This window comes from Panulirus ornatus, chromosome 3, assembly GCF_036320965.1.
Source record: "Panulirus ornatus isolate Po-2019 chromosome 3, ASM3632096v1, whole genome shotgun sequence".
Lineage (NCBI taxonomy): Eukaryota > Metazoa > Arthropoda > Malacostraca > Decapoda > Palinuridae > Panulirus > Panulirus ornatus.
In genome coordinates, this window is record NC_092226.1 from 66,540,738 (window position 1) to 66,556,829 (window position 16,092).

Genomic DNA, 16,092 nt, shown 5'->3' on the forward strand with positions numbered 1-16,092 from the left:
CCACCATGAAAATACTTTTAACTTGTTATTCAGCTCCTGATATAGTCAAACATCACCCTCTTCAATTTTTTTCTCTGAATCTCTTTGCCTGATCAGCTGCTCCTTTGCTAACAACCGACTCCTAATGAATTTAAGGAAAAGTTTTGAATTTTCACCGGCCCTGTCCACAATATTATTTCTAATGTTTCTTTGTTCCTCTTTTTCTTATCCTGCTATACTCGTTCTGTGCTTTCTCATATTTTGCAAATGCTGGCTGGCTAGATTGCCATCTATATCTTTGCCACTGCACATCTTACAGTTCTTATGCTTTATGACATCTTTGATCAAAGCATTCCTTCCTTTTTCATACTGTTCCCTATATATCAAGGGTTTTTGGTTCCCAAGTCTTTACTCCTTTACTGTAAATTTCACAAAATTTCTAAACACTAGGTCCTGGTCCCTGTATACCGAATTCCATCTTTCAATATACATTACCACAGAAATGATTGAGGTTTGTGCGGTTTTTGCAATTATATCTCATGGTGAGGTGCCTGAGGATTGGCAGAATGCGTGCATAGTGCCATTGTACAAAGGCAAAGGGGATAAGAGTGAGTGCTCAAATTACAGAGGTATAAGTTTGTTGAGTATTCCTGGTAAATTATATGGGAGGGTATTGATTGAGAGGGTGAAGGCATGTACAGAGCATCAGATTGGGGAAGAGCAGTGTGGTTTCAGAAGTGGTAGAGGATGTGTGGATCAGGTGTTTGCTTTGAAGAATGTATGTGAGAAATACTTAGAAAAGCAAATGGATTTGTATGTAGCATTTATGGATCTGGAGAAGGCATATGATAGAGTTGATGGAGATGCTCTGTGGAAGGTATTAAGAATATATGGTGTGGGAGGCAAGTTGTTAGAAGCAGTGAAAAGTTTTTATCGAGGATGTAAGGCATGTGTACGTGTAGGAAGAGAGGAAAGTGATTGGTTCTCAGTGAATGTAGCTTTGCGGCAGGGATGTGTGATGTCTCCATGGTTGTTTAATTTGTTTATGGATGGGGTTGTTAGGGAGGTGAATGCAAGAGTTTTTGGAAAGAGGGGCAAGTATGAAGTCTGTTGGGGATGAGAGAGCTTGGGAAGTGAGTCAGTTGTTGTTCGCTGATGATACAGCGCTGGTGGCTGATTCATGTGAGAAACTGCAGAAGCTGGTGACTGAGTTTGGTAAAGTGTATGAAAGAAGAAAGTTAAGAGTAAATGTGAATAAGAGAAAGGTAATTAGGTACAGTAGGGTTGAGGGTCAAGTCAATTGGGAGCTAAGTTTGAATGGAGAAAAACTGGAGGAAGTAAAGTGTTTTAGATATCTGGGAGTGGATCTGGCAGCGGATGGAACCATGGAAGCAGAAGTGGATCATAGGGTGGGGGAGGGGACGAAAATCCTGGGAGCCTTGAAGAATGTGTGGAAGTCGAGAACATTATCTCGGAAAACAAAAATAGGTATGTTTGAAGGAATAGTGGTTCCAACAATGTTGTATGGTTGCGAGGCGTGGGCTATGGATAGAGTTGTGCGCAAGAGGATGGATGTGCTGGAAATGAGATGTTTGAGGACAATGTGTGGTGTGAGGTGGTTTGATCAAGTAAGTAACGTAAGGGTAAGAGAGATGTGTGGAAATAAGAAGAGCGTGGTTGAGAGAGCAGAAGAGGGTGTTTTGAAATGGTTTGGGCACATGGAGAGAATGAGTGAGGAAAGATTGACCAAGAGGATATATGTGTCGGAGGGAACGAGGAGAAGTGGGAGACCAAATTGGAGGTGGAAAGATGGAGTGAAAAAGATTTTGTGTGATCAGGGCCTGAACATGCAGGAGGGTGAAAGGAGGGCAAGGAATAGAGTGGATTGGATCGATGTGGTATACCGGGGTTGACGTGCTGTCAGTGGATTGAATCAGGGCATGTGAAGCGTCTGGGGTAAACCATGGAAAGCTGTGTAGGTATGTATATTTGCGTGTGTGGACGTATGTATATACATGTGTATGGGGGTGGGTTGGGCCATTTCTTTCGTCTGTTTCCTTGCGCTACCGCGCAAACGTGGGAGACAGCGGCAAAAAAAAAAAAAAAAAAATCTCTACTTTACTTTCCATCTCACCTCTCCTCTTTTAACACATACCCAAACTTGAGTATTACATGATCACTCCTAACTGGTGAATTGTAAATACTGTTCTCAATATCCATGCTAGTATGGGAGTAGATAAAATCTGGTAATGATGTTGTACAAGTCCCTCTCATCCTAGTACACTCCATGAAATACTGGTAGAGGAAATGTTCCTGCAAACACTAAAAACTTGAGTCTCCATGAATCCCTATCACCATCAGAAACTAAATCATCCTAGTCTATCTCTTTATCATTGAAATCCTTCATTATCTTTACCATTTCTATGAAGTGAGTGTTTCCATGCATCATGTGCTATCCTGACTGTCCCCTCATTATCATTATCGTATATATGTTCTGGTTCACTGCAATTCTTTGGAGGATTATATACTAATACCATCACTATGCTCTCCTTTCTAACACTTAATATTCCCATTATGTAATGTCTGAATGAGACATCCACTATCTCTTGAAACTTCAGGCTCTCTTTTAATCCCCCCACCTTTAACTTCTCTTTCCTTTCTTGTTGTTATGTACCCCTCTTAAGTAACCTTACTTTCCATGGCTCCAATAAAATCAGATGTACCTTCTCTTGTTCATTCCTTGAAAACCAGGTCTTTAACATTAACTATATATCCTTCTTACTGCTAACTACTAATCCTTCAACAATGAATACATTACTTTCTGTCTGACTTTACCCATCTCCTGACACTCCTGCCCTCTCTGCAATTCTAAATTTGTCACATTACATAAATACCCAATCAATTCCACAAAGCCTTTAGGATTCTTAGCTTTTCTAAGTCCCTCCTGGCTTGATGACTCCAAGTCAAATATAATCATAACTCGTTATCCTCTTACTTCTTGGTTATAAATAGCATTCTATTCTTCTCCTTTCCTTTACCACAAAAATTGCTTCTGGCAGGCCCAGCAATCTTTTAATATGCATTTCTTCCTTAACTGGTGTATGATCTTCTTCCAAGCCAAAGTAATCAGTAATTTACATCTGTCAACCATCTGCTTTACTACTAACCTTCCTAATTCTGGTTCCACCCACTTTGCAGCTAGATCCTTCAGGGTGGCATTATTCCAAATTTAATATGTAACTTAAAAAAAGGTGTAAATGGACCATGTGCATTATTCTAGAAATGGCATGAACCACATATATGAGAGGTATCAGTGCTTCAAATAAAGGCATGGAACTTCACACCATCAAATATCTTCTTTTGTTTTTTCTGAACTTGTGACTTCACACTGTCAAAAATACATTTTTCCTTGATTCTACATGAAGCAAAAACCAATTTTACACAGATTGTTGTTAGTTTCATACATAAAACACAAAGACCTGATTGCTGATAAACTTATCCAAAGAAAAATAGTACAGCAAGGCTCTTTCATGCCACAAGGTTACAACAAACCCCAAGCATGGGCAAGATTATCTTATAAGTAGGTTACTGTGCATGGGTGTTAGGCCAGTGTTTCAACTTGTTCTGTTTTACTGCAAATGTGGTTGTCTGATGATGCTGGGAACTTCAACTGTGTAATTCAAACTTACATTCATCCAACCATTAAGTATGATGAATCTGTGAGCAAAGGTTTTCTCTGAAATGAAGAATTTTAACGCAGTGTAATCATACTCCTCACCTCTTCAATTACTGCATCCCTCTTCTTTTTGGTTTTACTGCCAGCTTTCAATATCTCATCATCTGCATGGGCATGAGCAAGAGCAAAGATAACAGGCAAACCATGGTGAGGATGTTCCAGGCATACTCGCTCTGCAAAGTCAAAATTACATTGAGAAGTAAAAGAATGAATCAATAAAAGTTTATGATCAAATATTTTGTTTTTCTTACAAACTGGGTGAGGGGATGGTAAATGAAAAACAATGGGTTATATACATATACCTATGTTTACATAACTTACCTAACAAGTGTAGGAGGACTGCTGGGAATGTCTGTTGATGATCTCTCTGACAGCTTAGCCTGGCAGAAAGCTGATACAGCAGAGGAACAAACTGATAGCTCTTCATCCTATCACCAAATTCTAAAACCTGTGCCAAGAAAAAGGAATTCTGGTTGAAAAAGATTTCTTTCTATAATGAGGTGTACAGGAACTAAAGATAACCATGAATTTGATTCAACCATAGATGCCTGCTGCAAAACTTTTAAAAGATGATGACCCCTAAAATGACTAATTAGCTATATACAATAAATATGTGAAGTAATCAGGTGGTTGCAGTGTAAGAGCAAGAAATTAACCATTAACGGAAGACAGAACATTTCTCTCCTGGGAGTGCTTTTACTGGTAACTGATATCAATTGTTCTGCAATCTATGCTTCAAGTGCATAAGCGGTAAGTATCTTACTAAAAAGAATTTATCTCTATACGGCTCTGATGCCAGTTCCCTTTCGGAACTCCCATCAAAGGATGGCCATGGTAAAAAGTCTCTCCACTTACCTGTCCTTACGTGCCTCCCTCGCACACACCATTATTTTCTAAACATGACACGTTTTCCTACTTGAATTACAGCTAAAATGATAACAGATGTGACCTCAGAGAGCATTAAGTAGGTGTATCCCTTAAAGAAGCATCAGTTACTGAGGTGGAACACCTTCCATCCAGGTCCCAGGTCCTCTGTTTCTCTCCCTGCAGTGTTTCTCCAGCCTATTTGCCCATGTCAGAGTTGGTCTTCCACTTACAACTACCACTTTAATTGTACTATTATACACTCTCCTTGTAAACTCCCAGCCTTGCATTCTTTCCACACACTCAAACCACAACAAAGTATCAAGTTTCATCTATTCTACCATTCCACAGTTCACTCTCTTTGCGTTCCTTGCCATACCACATCTTCCATACACCCTTACATTTCTTTCTTCATTCCAACTGGTCACACCACAGGCCCTTCTCAAATAGCTCATTTCCAAAACCTAGATTCTTGACCTCTGTGCTTCATTCCACATCCATGGTTCGGCTGTATACGTCAGAGTTGGGATGACTATGCTGTCACTAATCATATCTTCGCTTCCATACTGACATCTCTACCCTTCATAATTCTATTCACTCTTCTATCCTGTACTGCTTTCTCCCTTATCTCTCCTTCCATATCACCACACTTACCCAAGACAGCTCCCTGTTACTTAAATTCCCTCCTTCCAGTCTTTATCTACCATATCCACAGAACAATTTAGTAAACTTCCTTCTTTCACTCTATATGGCTTTACAAAATCTATATTTTTCCCTTCATTTCCTTTCGAACACCATTACTTTACTATTACTTGCATTTCCCTTCAATCTCTGATGCTTACACACATCATAAAACACACTTACAACCTTCTGCAACTCCTCTTCACTCTCCACAAACAACACAGTATCATCTGCAAACAGGATTGCTTCTAGCCACCATATTTCACCACCACACTCCATCTCTGCACCCCTTTTCCCTAGTTTTGCTTTCATCTCTCTGGGAGCGTTGAAGAATGTGGGGAAGGAGAGAATGTTATCTCAGAGAGCAAAAATGGATATGTTTGAGGGAATATTGAATCCAACAATGATATATAGTTGCAAGGCATGGGCTGTAGATAGGGTTGTGTGGAGGAGGGTGGATGTGTTGAAAATGAAATGTTTGAGGACAATATGTGGTGTGATGTGGTTTGACTGAGAAAGTAATGAAAGGGTAAGAGAGTTGTGTGGTAATAAAAGGAGTGTGGTCGAGAGAGCAGAAGAGGATGTATTGAAATGGTCTAGACACACGGAGAGAATGAGTGAGGAAAGACTGACAAAGAGGATATATGTGTCAGAGGTGGCGGGAAGGAAAAGTGGGAGACCAAAATGGAGGTGGAGGGATGGAGTGAAAAAGATTTTGAGCGATGGGGGCCTAGACATACAGGAGGGTGAAAGATGTGCAAGGAATACAGTGAACTGAAGCAATGTGATATACTGGGGCCAGCGTGCTGTCAATGGATTGAACCAGGGCATGTGAAGCATCTGGGGTAAACCATGGAAAGGTCTGTCAGGCCTGGATGTGGAAAGGGAGCTGTGGTTTTGGTGCATTAAACATGACAGCTGGAGACTGAGTGTGAAAGAATGTGGCCTTTTTTGTCTTTTCTTGGTGCTACCTTGCTCGAGAGGGATGCGATTTCATGTGTGGTGGGGTGGTGACGGGAATGGAAGAAGGAAGCAAGTATGAATATGTATACAGGTCTATATATATATATCTCTGTGTATGTGGGTGGGTTGGGCCATTCCTTGTCTGCTTCCTTGCGCTACCTCACTGATGCAGGAGATGGCGATTAAGTATAATAAATAAATAAATAAATATGTGTATATGCTGATATGTATATGTATGTGCGTGTATGGGCGTTTATGTAGACATATGTGTATATAAGAGATGGGTCATTCTTAGTCTGTTTCCTGGTGCTACCTCGCTGATGCAGGAAATGGTGATAAAAAAAAATTCTAATTCATCTTCTCGCTTGCCAACACTTTTACCTCTCCATTCTTCTCTACACCATACCTTCACTTCTCCATAATCCTCATCCTCACAAGACCTGTGAAATGGTCAGTCTCCAAAAAAAACTTTTCATGACTATAGCACCCAGCATAGCCTTTCTCAATTTTTCATCCACTGCCACATAGTCATTCAAAGCCTCTTTCTCTTCTTTTCTATCATTCCTCATCCATGTTTATCAGTGGATCATCTTGTGCTCAAAAAAAAAGGTCTTAGCAAGGAATGAACTCCTCTCAGCGCAAATATCCACAAGACAGCTTCCAGTCTCATTTACTTTAGGCACTTCATTTACCAACTATATCACCAATTTCATTACATTTCACTTTCGCATCCATATCCCTTAATACAACCACATTTCTCTCATTCTCAAAACCATTTACACAGTCATTCAAATTTCTCCAGAAAAGCTTCATTTCATCCTTACCTAGTACAGTCTTCATAGTAACAGACACATACATGTACATACCCATGCATGCTTCATAATCCCAATGTTTCCTTATCCTTTCACCCACACTATTCTTGATCCATTCCATCCATACCCCCCCAAACTTTTGGTGATAGCAGAATTACACAACCTTCTTTACCTTTTCCCCAATAATTTTCACTCATTCTCACCCATATCACAACTCCTTCCATGCCCTCCCATAAACTGCATACATCATTTCCATTTTCACTCCAAAAAAGAATAACATAAACAAAGTCCCCTTATATTTCACTTGAATAAATGTTGTTATACTAACCAGATTACTGATTTTCTCCTCAGTAAGATTCTCTAGCCACAGTCCAACAACTCGATAAATGTGAAGGTCATGTTTGTTCGAGACTAGAAGGCATTTAAGGTAATTTTTAAGAGCCAAATAAATGTAATCCTGTTGTTCTTTTTCTAGGTCACTTAAAACACTGCAGTCTATCCCAACATTCTTCTCCAAGATTGTGACTTTCCTGTAATTAGATATTTGTACTAACATTAGAGAAAATAATGAGTACATAAGATACTGCCAAAATGTTCCATATCTAAAAATCTAACTTACAGTAAAATAATCAGACCTCTACTAATATGAAAGAATGGACCAAAATACTCTTAGAGCAGATATAGAGCAGTGATCAATTTCATGATCATATATGCACTCGATGTACTATTTCACTGAATAAGAAATTCCCATACAAATGAAAATGTGGCATTGTGAAGAAAATGTCAAAGGTAAATTTTGGAGTATTTAGATCTTACAGAGAGTAGTGGGTTACATCTAAAATAATTTCAAGTCAGGTGAGTGGGTGTTAATATGGAAAACCATAAAAAAAGTTTGAAGTTGAGGGGCAGAGGGACTTCTGAATGGAATGGAGTTAGTGGGAGAAAAGTGCACAAGATTATGGAAAGGATGGTTTGGGAATCCTGGTCAAAGATATAAAGTTAGTGGCTACAGATATGTAAGATTAAGATTCTGAATTACAAAACTCGAGTTTAAGTCTAAAATAACTAAAAATTGCTATTACTGTATAAATTGCTCAGTTTCATGTCATAAGAAAGGAAGGGTACTCTATACTGAAAACTGTAAAGACAACATGTGGTGTCAATCTATGGAAGATTTTGTTTTTGATAGGTGACATACTTAAGATGGATGGCAAGCAACAGAAATAGGTACATGAAAGGTCCTACACAAAAATGACACAGGTGGAAAGATTCATGGAATGTGTTTTACAAGTAGTATGAACATTTCAAGTATATATTTTTGACACAAGGATGTCAAAATGTAGTATAAGTATAGTAATGATGAGATGATGAGATAAAAAGTCCAAAGCAGGCATAATTTTAGTGGATAGGCTACATTGTCTTGTTTTTCTATCACAAGTAACATAAATAAATTCAAAATGTAAATTTTGATGCATATATGTTTGGTAAAGTGTGTTAAAGAAGAAAGTTAAGAGTAAATGTGAATAAGAGCAAGGTAATTAGGTACAGTAGGGTTGAGGGTCAAGTCAAGTGGGAGGTAAGTTTGAATGGAGAAAAACTGGAGGAAGTAAAGTGTTTTAGATATCTGGGAGTGGATCTGGCAGCGGATGGAACCATGGAAGTGGAAGTGGATCATAGGGTGGGGGAGGGCGAAAATCCTGGGAGCCTTGAAGAATGTGTGGAAGTCGAGAACATTATCTCGGAAAGCAAAAATGGGTATGTTTGAAGGAATAGTGGTTCCAACAATGTTGTATGGTTGCGAGGTGTGGGCTATGGATAGAGTTGTGCGCAGGAGGATGGATGTGCTGGAGATGAGATGTTTGAGGACAGTGTGTGGTGTGGGGTGGTTTGATCGAGTAAGTAACGTAAGGGTAAGAGAGATGTGTGGAAATAAAAAGAGCGTGGTTGAGAGAGCAGAAGAGGGTGTTTTGAAATGGTTTGGGCACATGGAGAGAATGAGTGAGGAAAGATTGACCAAGAGGATATATGTGTCGGAGGTGGGGGGGAACGAGGAGAAGTGGGAGACCAAACTGGAGGTGGAAAGATGGAGTGAAAAAGATTTTGTGTGATCGGGGCCTGAACATGCAGGAGGGTGAAAGGAGGGCAAGGAATAGAGTGAATTGGATCGATGTGGTATACCGGGGTTGACATGCTGTCAGTGGATTGAATCAGGGCATGTGAAGCGTCTGGGGTAAACCATGGAAAGCTGTGTAGGTATGTATATTTGCGTGTGTGGACGTATGTATATACATGTGTATGGGGGTGGGTTGGGCCATTTCTTTCGTCTGTTTCCTTGCGCTACCTCGCAAACGCGGGAGACAGTGAAAAAAAAAAAAAAAAAAAAAAAAAAAAAAAAAAAATGTTCATTAACCAATTAATTGTTCAAAGATTAAGAAACATGTCTGTCACACTGAAGAAAAACTTTACCTTACTTGGGCAATCATGATATATGTTGACTTGTGGTTTCTTGTACTTTTGCCCATTGCTATACCTGGACATGTCAAAATGACTTGTTCTGACCACATTCAAGGTAATAAATTGACAAACATGGCAAAAATAGACTTCAGTTTCATATTTTTCGATAATGATATGAATTTCACCCTAAGACCATTTTCCTTTAGCTTAGAAACCTTTTTAACTATTAAGAGGTAAATAAAGTCATCAGTCAATCACATTTGATCATCAAACTTTTTTGCTTCTGAAAGAGTACTTGGGTCCTTCTAGCCACATCTTCAGTAGGAGATTAACAAAAGGCAACCTAGGCCTGGGTCTAAGTATAGGCCTTAGAGAGGCCCCACCACTTAATCTAATAAAAATAACTATGGTTTGTAAAACTAGTAAAATAAAGGCAATATCATACAACATAAATAATAACACTGTATGCAGTAAGATAATGAGGTTTTGTCAAACTGCTTACAACTTTTCATGCTTTTATAAAATATGTAAGGGCCCCAAATACAACCTATACCCAAGGACTCATTAAACCTTCACACTTTAATGGTCCTGTCAAGCTTATGTGTGTAACAGATTTTATTCATGATTTCAGACTACAGATGTACACGTATGACTTCTTTTGCTGATTTTTGTAGGAAAAACATACACATCAAATTGCGCAACAGTTCATCATACAGGGGCCAAGAGGTTATGTTCCTATGAAGTATAAAGAAAATGACCACTGACCCTCACAGACACTCAATAACTAGCTCCCAAGATCCCCATTCCAGCACCTCCAACTCGATACCATCTCTTTGACGAGAAGTACCCAATAATGTCGAGAACATCAAGCAACAGGAGGAATGTTCCATGAAATTTATTCTTAAGGAAAGTCATGTGAGGCACAATATCAGCTATCAATGCTGTTACTCTGTTTTGATGAAGCTGCATAGAACATTTTCAAATATCCACTGACCTGATACCTATTGACCCTGTCCTCAATGTTCATGAGATTTTGCCAGGTAGCACACCGGAAGGTTAAAGAATAAATGCAAACAAATGGCTTGCACGATGAGCGAATTGAACATATAAAATAATACACCAGTGTCCTTAGTTTTGAAACCATCATTTCATTTCCTGAAATGCTCTGATGAGATCTTGCAATGCTAAGTCTGATAAGTGACACACTCAACAACTGCAGCAAACAAAGCAATCTAGTTCATCATTCAATTCCCCAAAAACAGGTACTTTGAAATCTGGCATCTCAGCATCAACAAGAAGGTCCTCACCTATTTCAACATCAACTGACTTTGTTCCTAAAGCTTCCATTCAACCATCTGTAACCTTTTAAACAGGCTCTACAGATATAAGAATGTGTGTTCACATGGTTCCATTATTCAACAATCTAGTTGTGATAAACCTTACACATAAAAGTTAATGGTCACGATCTATCAATTCGGATTCCAAGACCATCATGTGTTTATTCCAACAGACACATTTTTCAAACCTAACCAATACATGCCATTGTTTCATAGTACATGCCAGGATTATAGCAGTGTATGGTAAAACCTGGTGGTTTAAAAGACTGAATCGAAAGGCTGGTTATTTGATGGGTGTTGGGTCATTTCTTTAAGTATATGTTTTGACAAATGTGAGCCTAAGTTGCTGAAGTGTAGGGGTAAGACTTTCATTTCTATTTAGGAGATAACTGGTTATGCAGTGGTTTAGAAGGGAAGGCTCTAGTGTTACTGCAAAAAAATGAGTGCCGAGCATACTGAGAGAGTAGGATCTTTCTTTCACTGTGTAGGTGCTTCTTGTTATGAGGCAGACTGTGATTGTTCTGGGCACTCTGTTAGGTGAGATTTGCAGCATTGTCATGTGTGTTTCACTGTGGGGGTGTTGAGCCTTTTTGATTGTTGGGCAAGTTGTGATTGTCCTTTGTAAGTGCTCTGTTTTGTGTGACTTGCAGATTTGTAACATTTGCTTTTAAGAAGGTGGATGACCAGGCATAAAGTATCACTGCATGATTCTATAAATCATTTTAGTTTAGAATTCCAATTCTCAACAACAACTTATAATCAAATAGGAGACAAATTAGATTTTTTTTAGAATGTTTTAACGTGATATCAAGCACAGCAGATATCATAAAAGTCAAATGTATTCGTATGGTAATAATCCAGAAATCCAAGAGAGAAATCCATGAAGAATACCTGATTGGATACCAAATAATACAAGACCAATTTGAGAAGTCCACGAAACAGCTGGAGAAGAGCAATCAAACAATTAGTAGAAGAGAGTGCAACTCAGTATGGAGGCACCACATGAGTTATGTAAAGACTATGAGGCATGGAAGAACTTTGTCCAGGAGGTTCTCAACAGATGGCCTCTGGGCCTGCCCAGTATAAGGTAAGAAAGAGTGAGAAAATGATTGTAAATGTGAACAATGGTACAATTATGCTTGCACTGAATGGCCTCATGACCTAATCTGTGGTTTGGTAATTTCAAGACCAAAGATTACTATGAACATACCACTCAGTGTTCCAATAAAAATTGCAACATTTTGAACTTATGGTCAATTGGTAGACAAATTTTGTTGTTGCTGGTGTGTACTGAAGTAAGATCCTGAACTGGTGTTAACTGGGTGATGAATCACATTGGTGCTGGTGCACAAGTTAGATTGATATCAGTACTCCACAAAACAACAGAATCAAATGTTTATTCATCTCCTCACAAATGCCTCAGGAAACCTTTCTGATAAAGTGTCCTAGCATTACCTAAGACCTCTATCCAGAATCTCCTGCATCTCCAAGGCTGAGCTGCCTCTAATAGTAGGAAAGTGATGGATTCCTTTAGAGAGAGAAGTTCTTTGATAAGACTACATTCCCAATTATACAGTCTCACCTAGGGTGACTTTTCACTCATGGTGTAATCTTATGTACGTGGAGTCCAGCAACTACCATTGCTATACAAGTCCTAAAACAGGAATAGCAATTTCTGTAATCTGAACACAACCTGTGCTGCTTACCTAAAACAAGGTATACAAAAAAGCAGGTAAAAATGCATAACCCAGGTAAAATATCAAAAATCTTACTCAAACAAAATTGAATCTGCAGCTCTTACTTAAGGTGGATGCTCTGAAATGGGTTGACTTGACCAACTGGGAAAAGGGTACTTGAACATGGAAATGAAAGTCATCCTTCACCATCAAGAAATATGGGACAAATATGAGGGGCTGCACCCACCTTGATAACTCCTTTTTCTCCATAACGTCTTTACTCCTCTCAAAAAGACTTTTCATACGAATACTTTCTTCTCGTGACCTTCTGATATTCTCTCTTTTTGTTTGAATAGTATCAGACTCCAGATGCTGGTGAACTTCTCGGTATAGTTTGTCTGCATAGGTGGCCAACTGATGATAGCTATTTTCTAAAACTTTGCTGCCTTCCACATCTGTTCATCAAAAACATTAATAAATCAAATGACATTCTGAAAACAAGAAAAAAGTTTATCTTTGCTGAAATAAATAGCTTAGAATTTTCCTCGATCAATCACTAAATGCTACAATGCACAGAACTCTCAATACAATTTCCTCCAAAAACAATCTAGACAAGGAAAACTCACTCTTCTCTATTGCTGTTCACTCTTCTTGCACTTCAATCCTATTAAAACTATGCTCTGAAAATAATGTAAGTTACCATTCTCAGAAGTACATGAAGTACATAAATAAGCCATTAAAATGGTCATCCAGATGACTTAACTAATGTTATAGAGTAGGCTAAAATTAACCAATCGGAATTGACATTAAGAGTGGCTAATTAGATGTCGAGCTGCCTCTGAAAGCAGCAGATGCCCAATCTCCTCATGTAGGATACTGTCAGGTCCCTACTGTGATACCTTCTATCACATTCAACATGTCAAAGATCAATAATGACAAAAAGGATTTTTTTCTTCAAGTCTGGCAAAGCTAAGTTGTTACAACCTGTATATATCTGTGTATAGAAATGTCTATAACATTCAAAAGTCATTTTCTATGCAAGACAAAAGCTATTAATGCTAAGGGATGAGGTCAATAATTCAATGTCTAAAGAGATATCTTTACTAGACTTTGTAATCAAACTATCTAAAGATCATGCACAAGCTGTCTAATAAACAAATCTAAAACAACGATTAGAAGTCAAAAAGAACACACAAATAACACTCTACGGTGTACCAGGAGTCATAATAGTAGCTCTAACTTTCACAGGCTTTCCTAGAACTGCACATCAATATTAACTTCCCATCAACTTCTGGATGGGATATATTAGGTGTCTGAAAGATCACTTCAGTGTGTATACGCTTTGTTAGTCTTGTGTCTGTTGAAGTGGAAGAATCTGTGAATATAGACTAGTGAAGTATGAGATAGAGGAAAGGGGCTTATTTCTATCTGGGGTTTGGAGATTAGTTATGGAGTGGTTTGGATGGGATAGCATATTGAAGTAAGATTGCATTTGGAAATTAAACTTCCTCTCCTACAAATTAATGTCTCCAGAGAGAATTATAGTTTCTGTAAATATTATTAGTTTACATGAAACCAAAACACATGCCACACCACTAAGTTTGATTTCTTCTTGCTATCATAACTTACAATTAATCTGATAGAAGTTGCACCTCTATAATCTGGTGCTCTGTGGTCTGGCACATTTTGAATCTGCTGCCATTAGTTATTAGTCAGTGGATCTGCCACCAAGGTGATACTGTTAGCAGTGCTAAGGCACCAAAATCTGTTTACACTGCAGCCAAGCTAATCAACAGTCCTGTTAATTTCTTATAATCAGTATATCTTAGCCCTTCAGGATGTCATCCAAGAAATCAAGAGGTGCAGAAGATGGTGCTAGTGCTAATAAGCATAAGCAAAAATCATTATCTATGCTTCAAAAGGGGGTTACTGAAAAAATTAGATTAAGGAACTTTTGTAAAGACGTTGTGTGAGCACTATGAGAAGGGATCGTCGACTATGTATGACTTGACTTCTGTTTTCCAGTATTTTTTGTGGTCTGGCAATGGCCGGGTCCCAAGGTTGCTGGATTAAGAAGGTACAATCTGTATCTACACTGGTCGACTGAACATCTGAGAACATTTTAAGATGGAGTTCAGCAGCCTGGAACCAGGGTATTTTTAAAAGAATGTTGTGGACACATCATGTAATAATTCAAATTGTTTCCATAAATTTGTCAGAGGACTGTTAGTTAAAGAACAGCTAATTAGGTAAAGGGATTCAGAGGGGAAAACAGATTAGGATTATGTACGGATATGTGAAAAATTCAGTAAGTTCAAAAGTATTTTCACAGTGAAAGACGCTATAGCCCTATCACTAATGAGTTGGATAAAGAAAAAGCTTGAGATATCTTGAAATGACATCTACAGAATCCTAAAAGGTCTCAAAACATACATGGTTCATGGTCCTGATGTAATTTCACCATATGCGCAGATACACAACAAAGGCCGAGTCAAAGGAATGGAAAAATGCAAACATCATAAATGTCTATATGAAATGAGACTGGGAAAAGGCCATGAACTACAGACAAGCTCTTTGATGAGTGTCATTTGTAAGGTACTGGAAAATTTAATCTAAGGGCAATTGGATTACTTTCTACAGAAGAGAAATTACCTAAGTGAAAAGCAACATGGTCATGTTTTTCATCTTCCACTGAAAAAATAGCATACTTTTCAGTGGACTTTCTCTGGACACATTCTCACTATGCCATGGCACAACTTAAATTTTTGCACCCAGCTTGTACACTCTAAAGATTCCTGATTTCAACCTCCTAATGAAATTGTTTTAACCTTTTTACACAAAAGTGACCCAAAAATAAGAATGTGCACACTACAGAATTGCTTGAATTACTCACACACAACCTTACTGTGGTCTACCACTCTACCTTCAAGATATCAAATATGGTTACTTTATAAACACTACAATACTCTCTCAGGATATGCATCAACTTGCCCTAATCTGATCTCTGTTGACTTTCAACTTCTCTTACAATAACAAAAACCTGATAAATAATGGATGCGAGAAAAGCATAGAGCATAACTGCCTCAAAACATACAGGACGAACAGTAACGAAGCACTGATGTGGGCTACAGCATCGTACGGAAAATGGAGTGGTGACAACTGGAAGCTTCATACACATTTGGGCAGGATTCATAACACTTCAGGCATTTGAATTTTTAATGTTTTCACACTACATACTACATATTTGACCTGGAAATCTATTGTACTATGCAAACAAGACATGGTGAAAGAAAAAATGAAAATGAGACCTACCCAAAGAAGGAAGGTGATTGGAGCCTTCCAAAGAATTTTGAAATAGGAAATGAAGAAAAGGAATATGAAAAAAAACAGGAAAGAGCAAAGTCCTGGGTGTGAAACATGGATATGGAGTAAAGGAGACAATTATGGGATCTAAGCTGCTTAAGCAAGCTACCCGAGAGAGAACAAGCATGATAATAGGCTGTGAAAGAAATTATGGATGAGCAAAATAGAGGGAAAGTGAGGGAAAATAATGGGGAAAGGAATTGTGAAGATGTGAGGGATATGGAACA

At 38.4% G+C, this 16,092-nt stretch overlaps 1 protein-coding gene across 1 annotated transcript in view; it reads right to left on the minus strand.

The window, feature by feature from the left end:
• Positions 1–16,092, minus strand: part of tefu (Serine/threonine-protein kinase tefu) — a 307,455-nt gene that overhangs the window by 43,506 nt on the left and 247,857 nt on the right. Inside the window, exons 48-51 of the mRNA XM_071688722.1 lie at positions 12,750–12,957; positions 7,364–7,565; positions 4,037–4,163; positions 3,758–3,888 (exon numbers count right to left, since the gene is read on the minus strand). Of these exons, the coding sequence (XP_071544823.1) occupies positions 3,758–3,888; positions 4,037–4,163; positions 7,364–7,565; positions 12,750–12,957 (668 nt within the window). The remainder of the gene's footprint in view (positions 1–3,757; positions 3,889–4,036; positions 4,164–7,363; positions 7,566–12,749; positions 12,958–16,092) is intronic.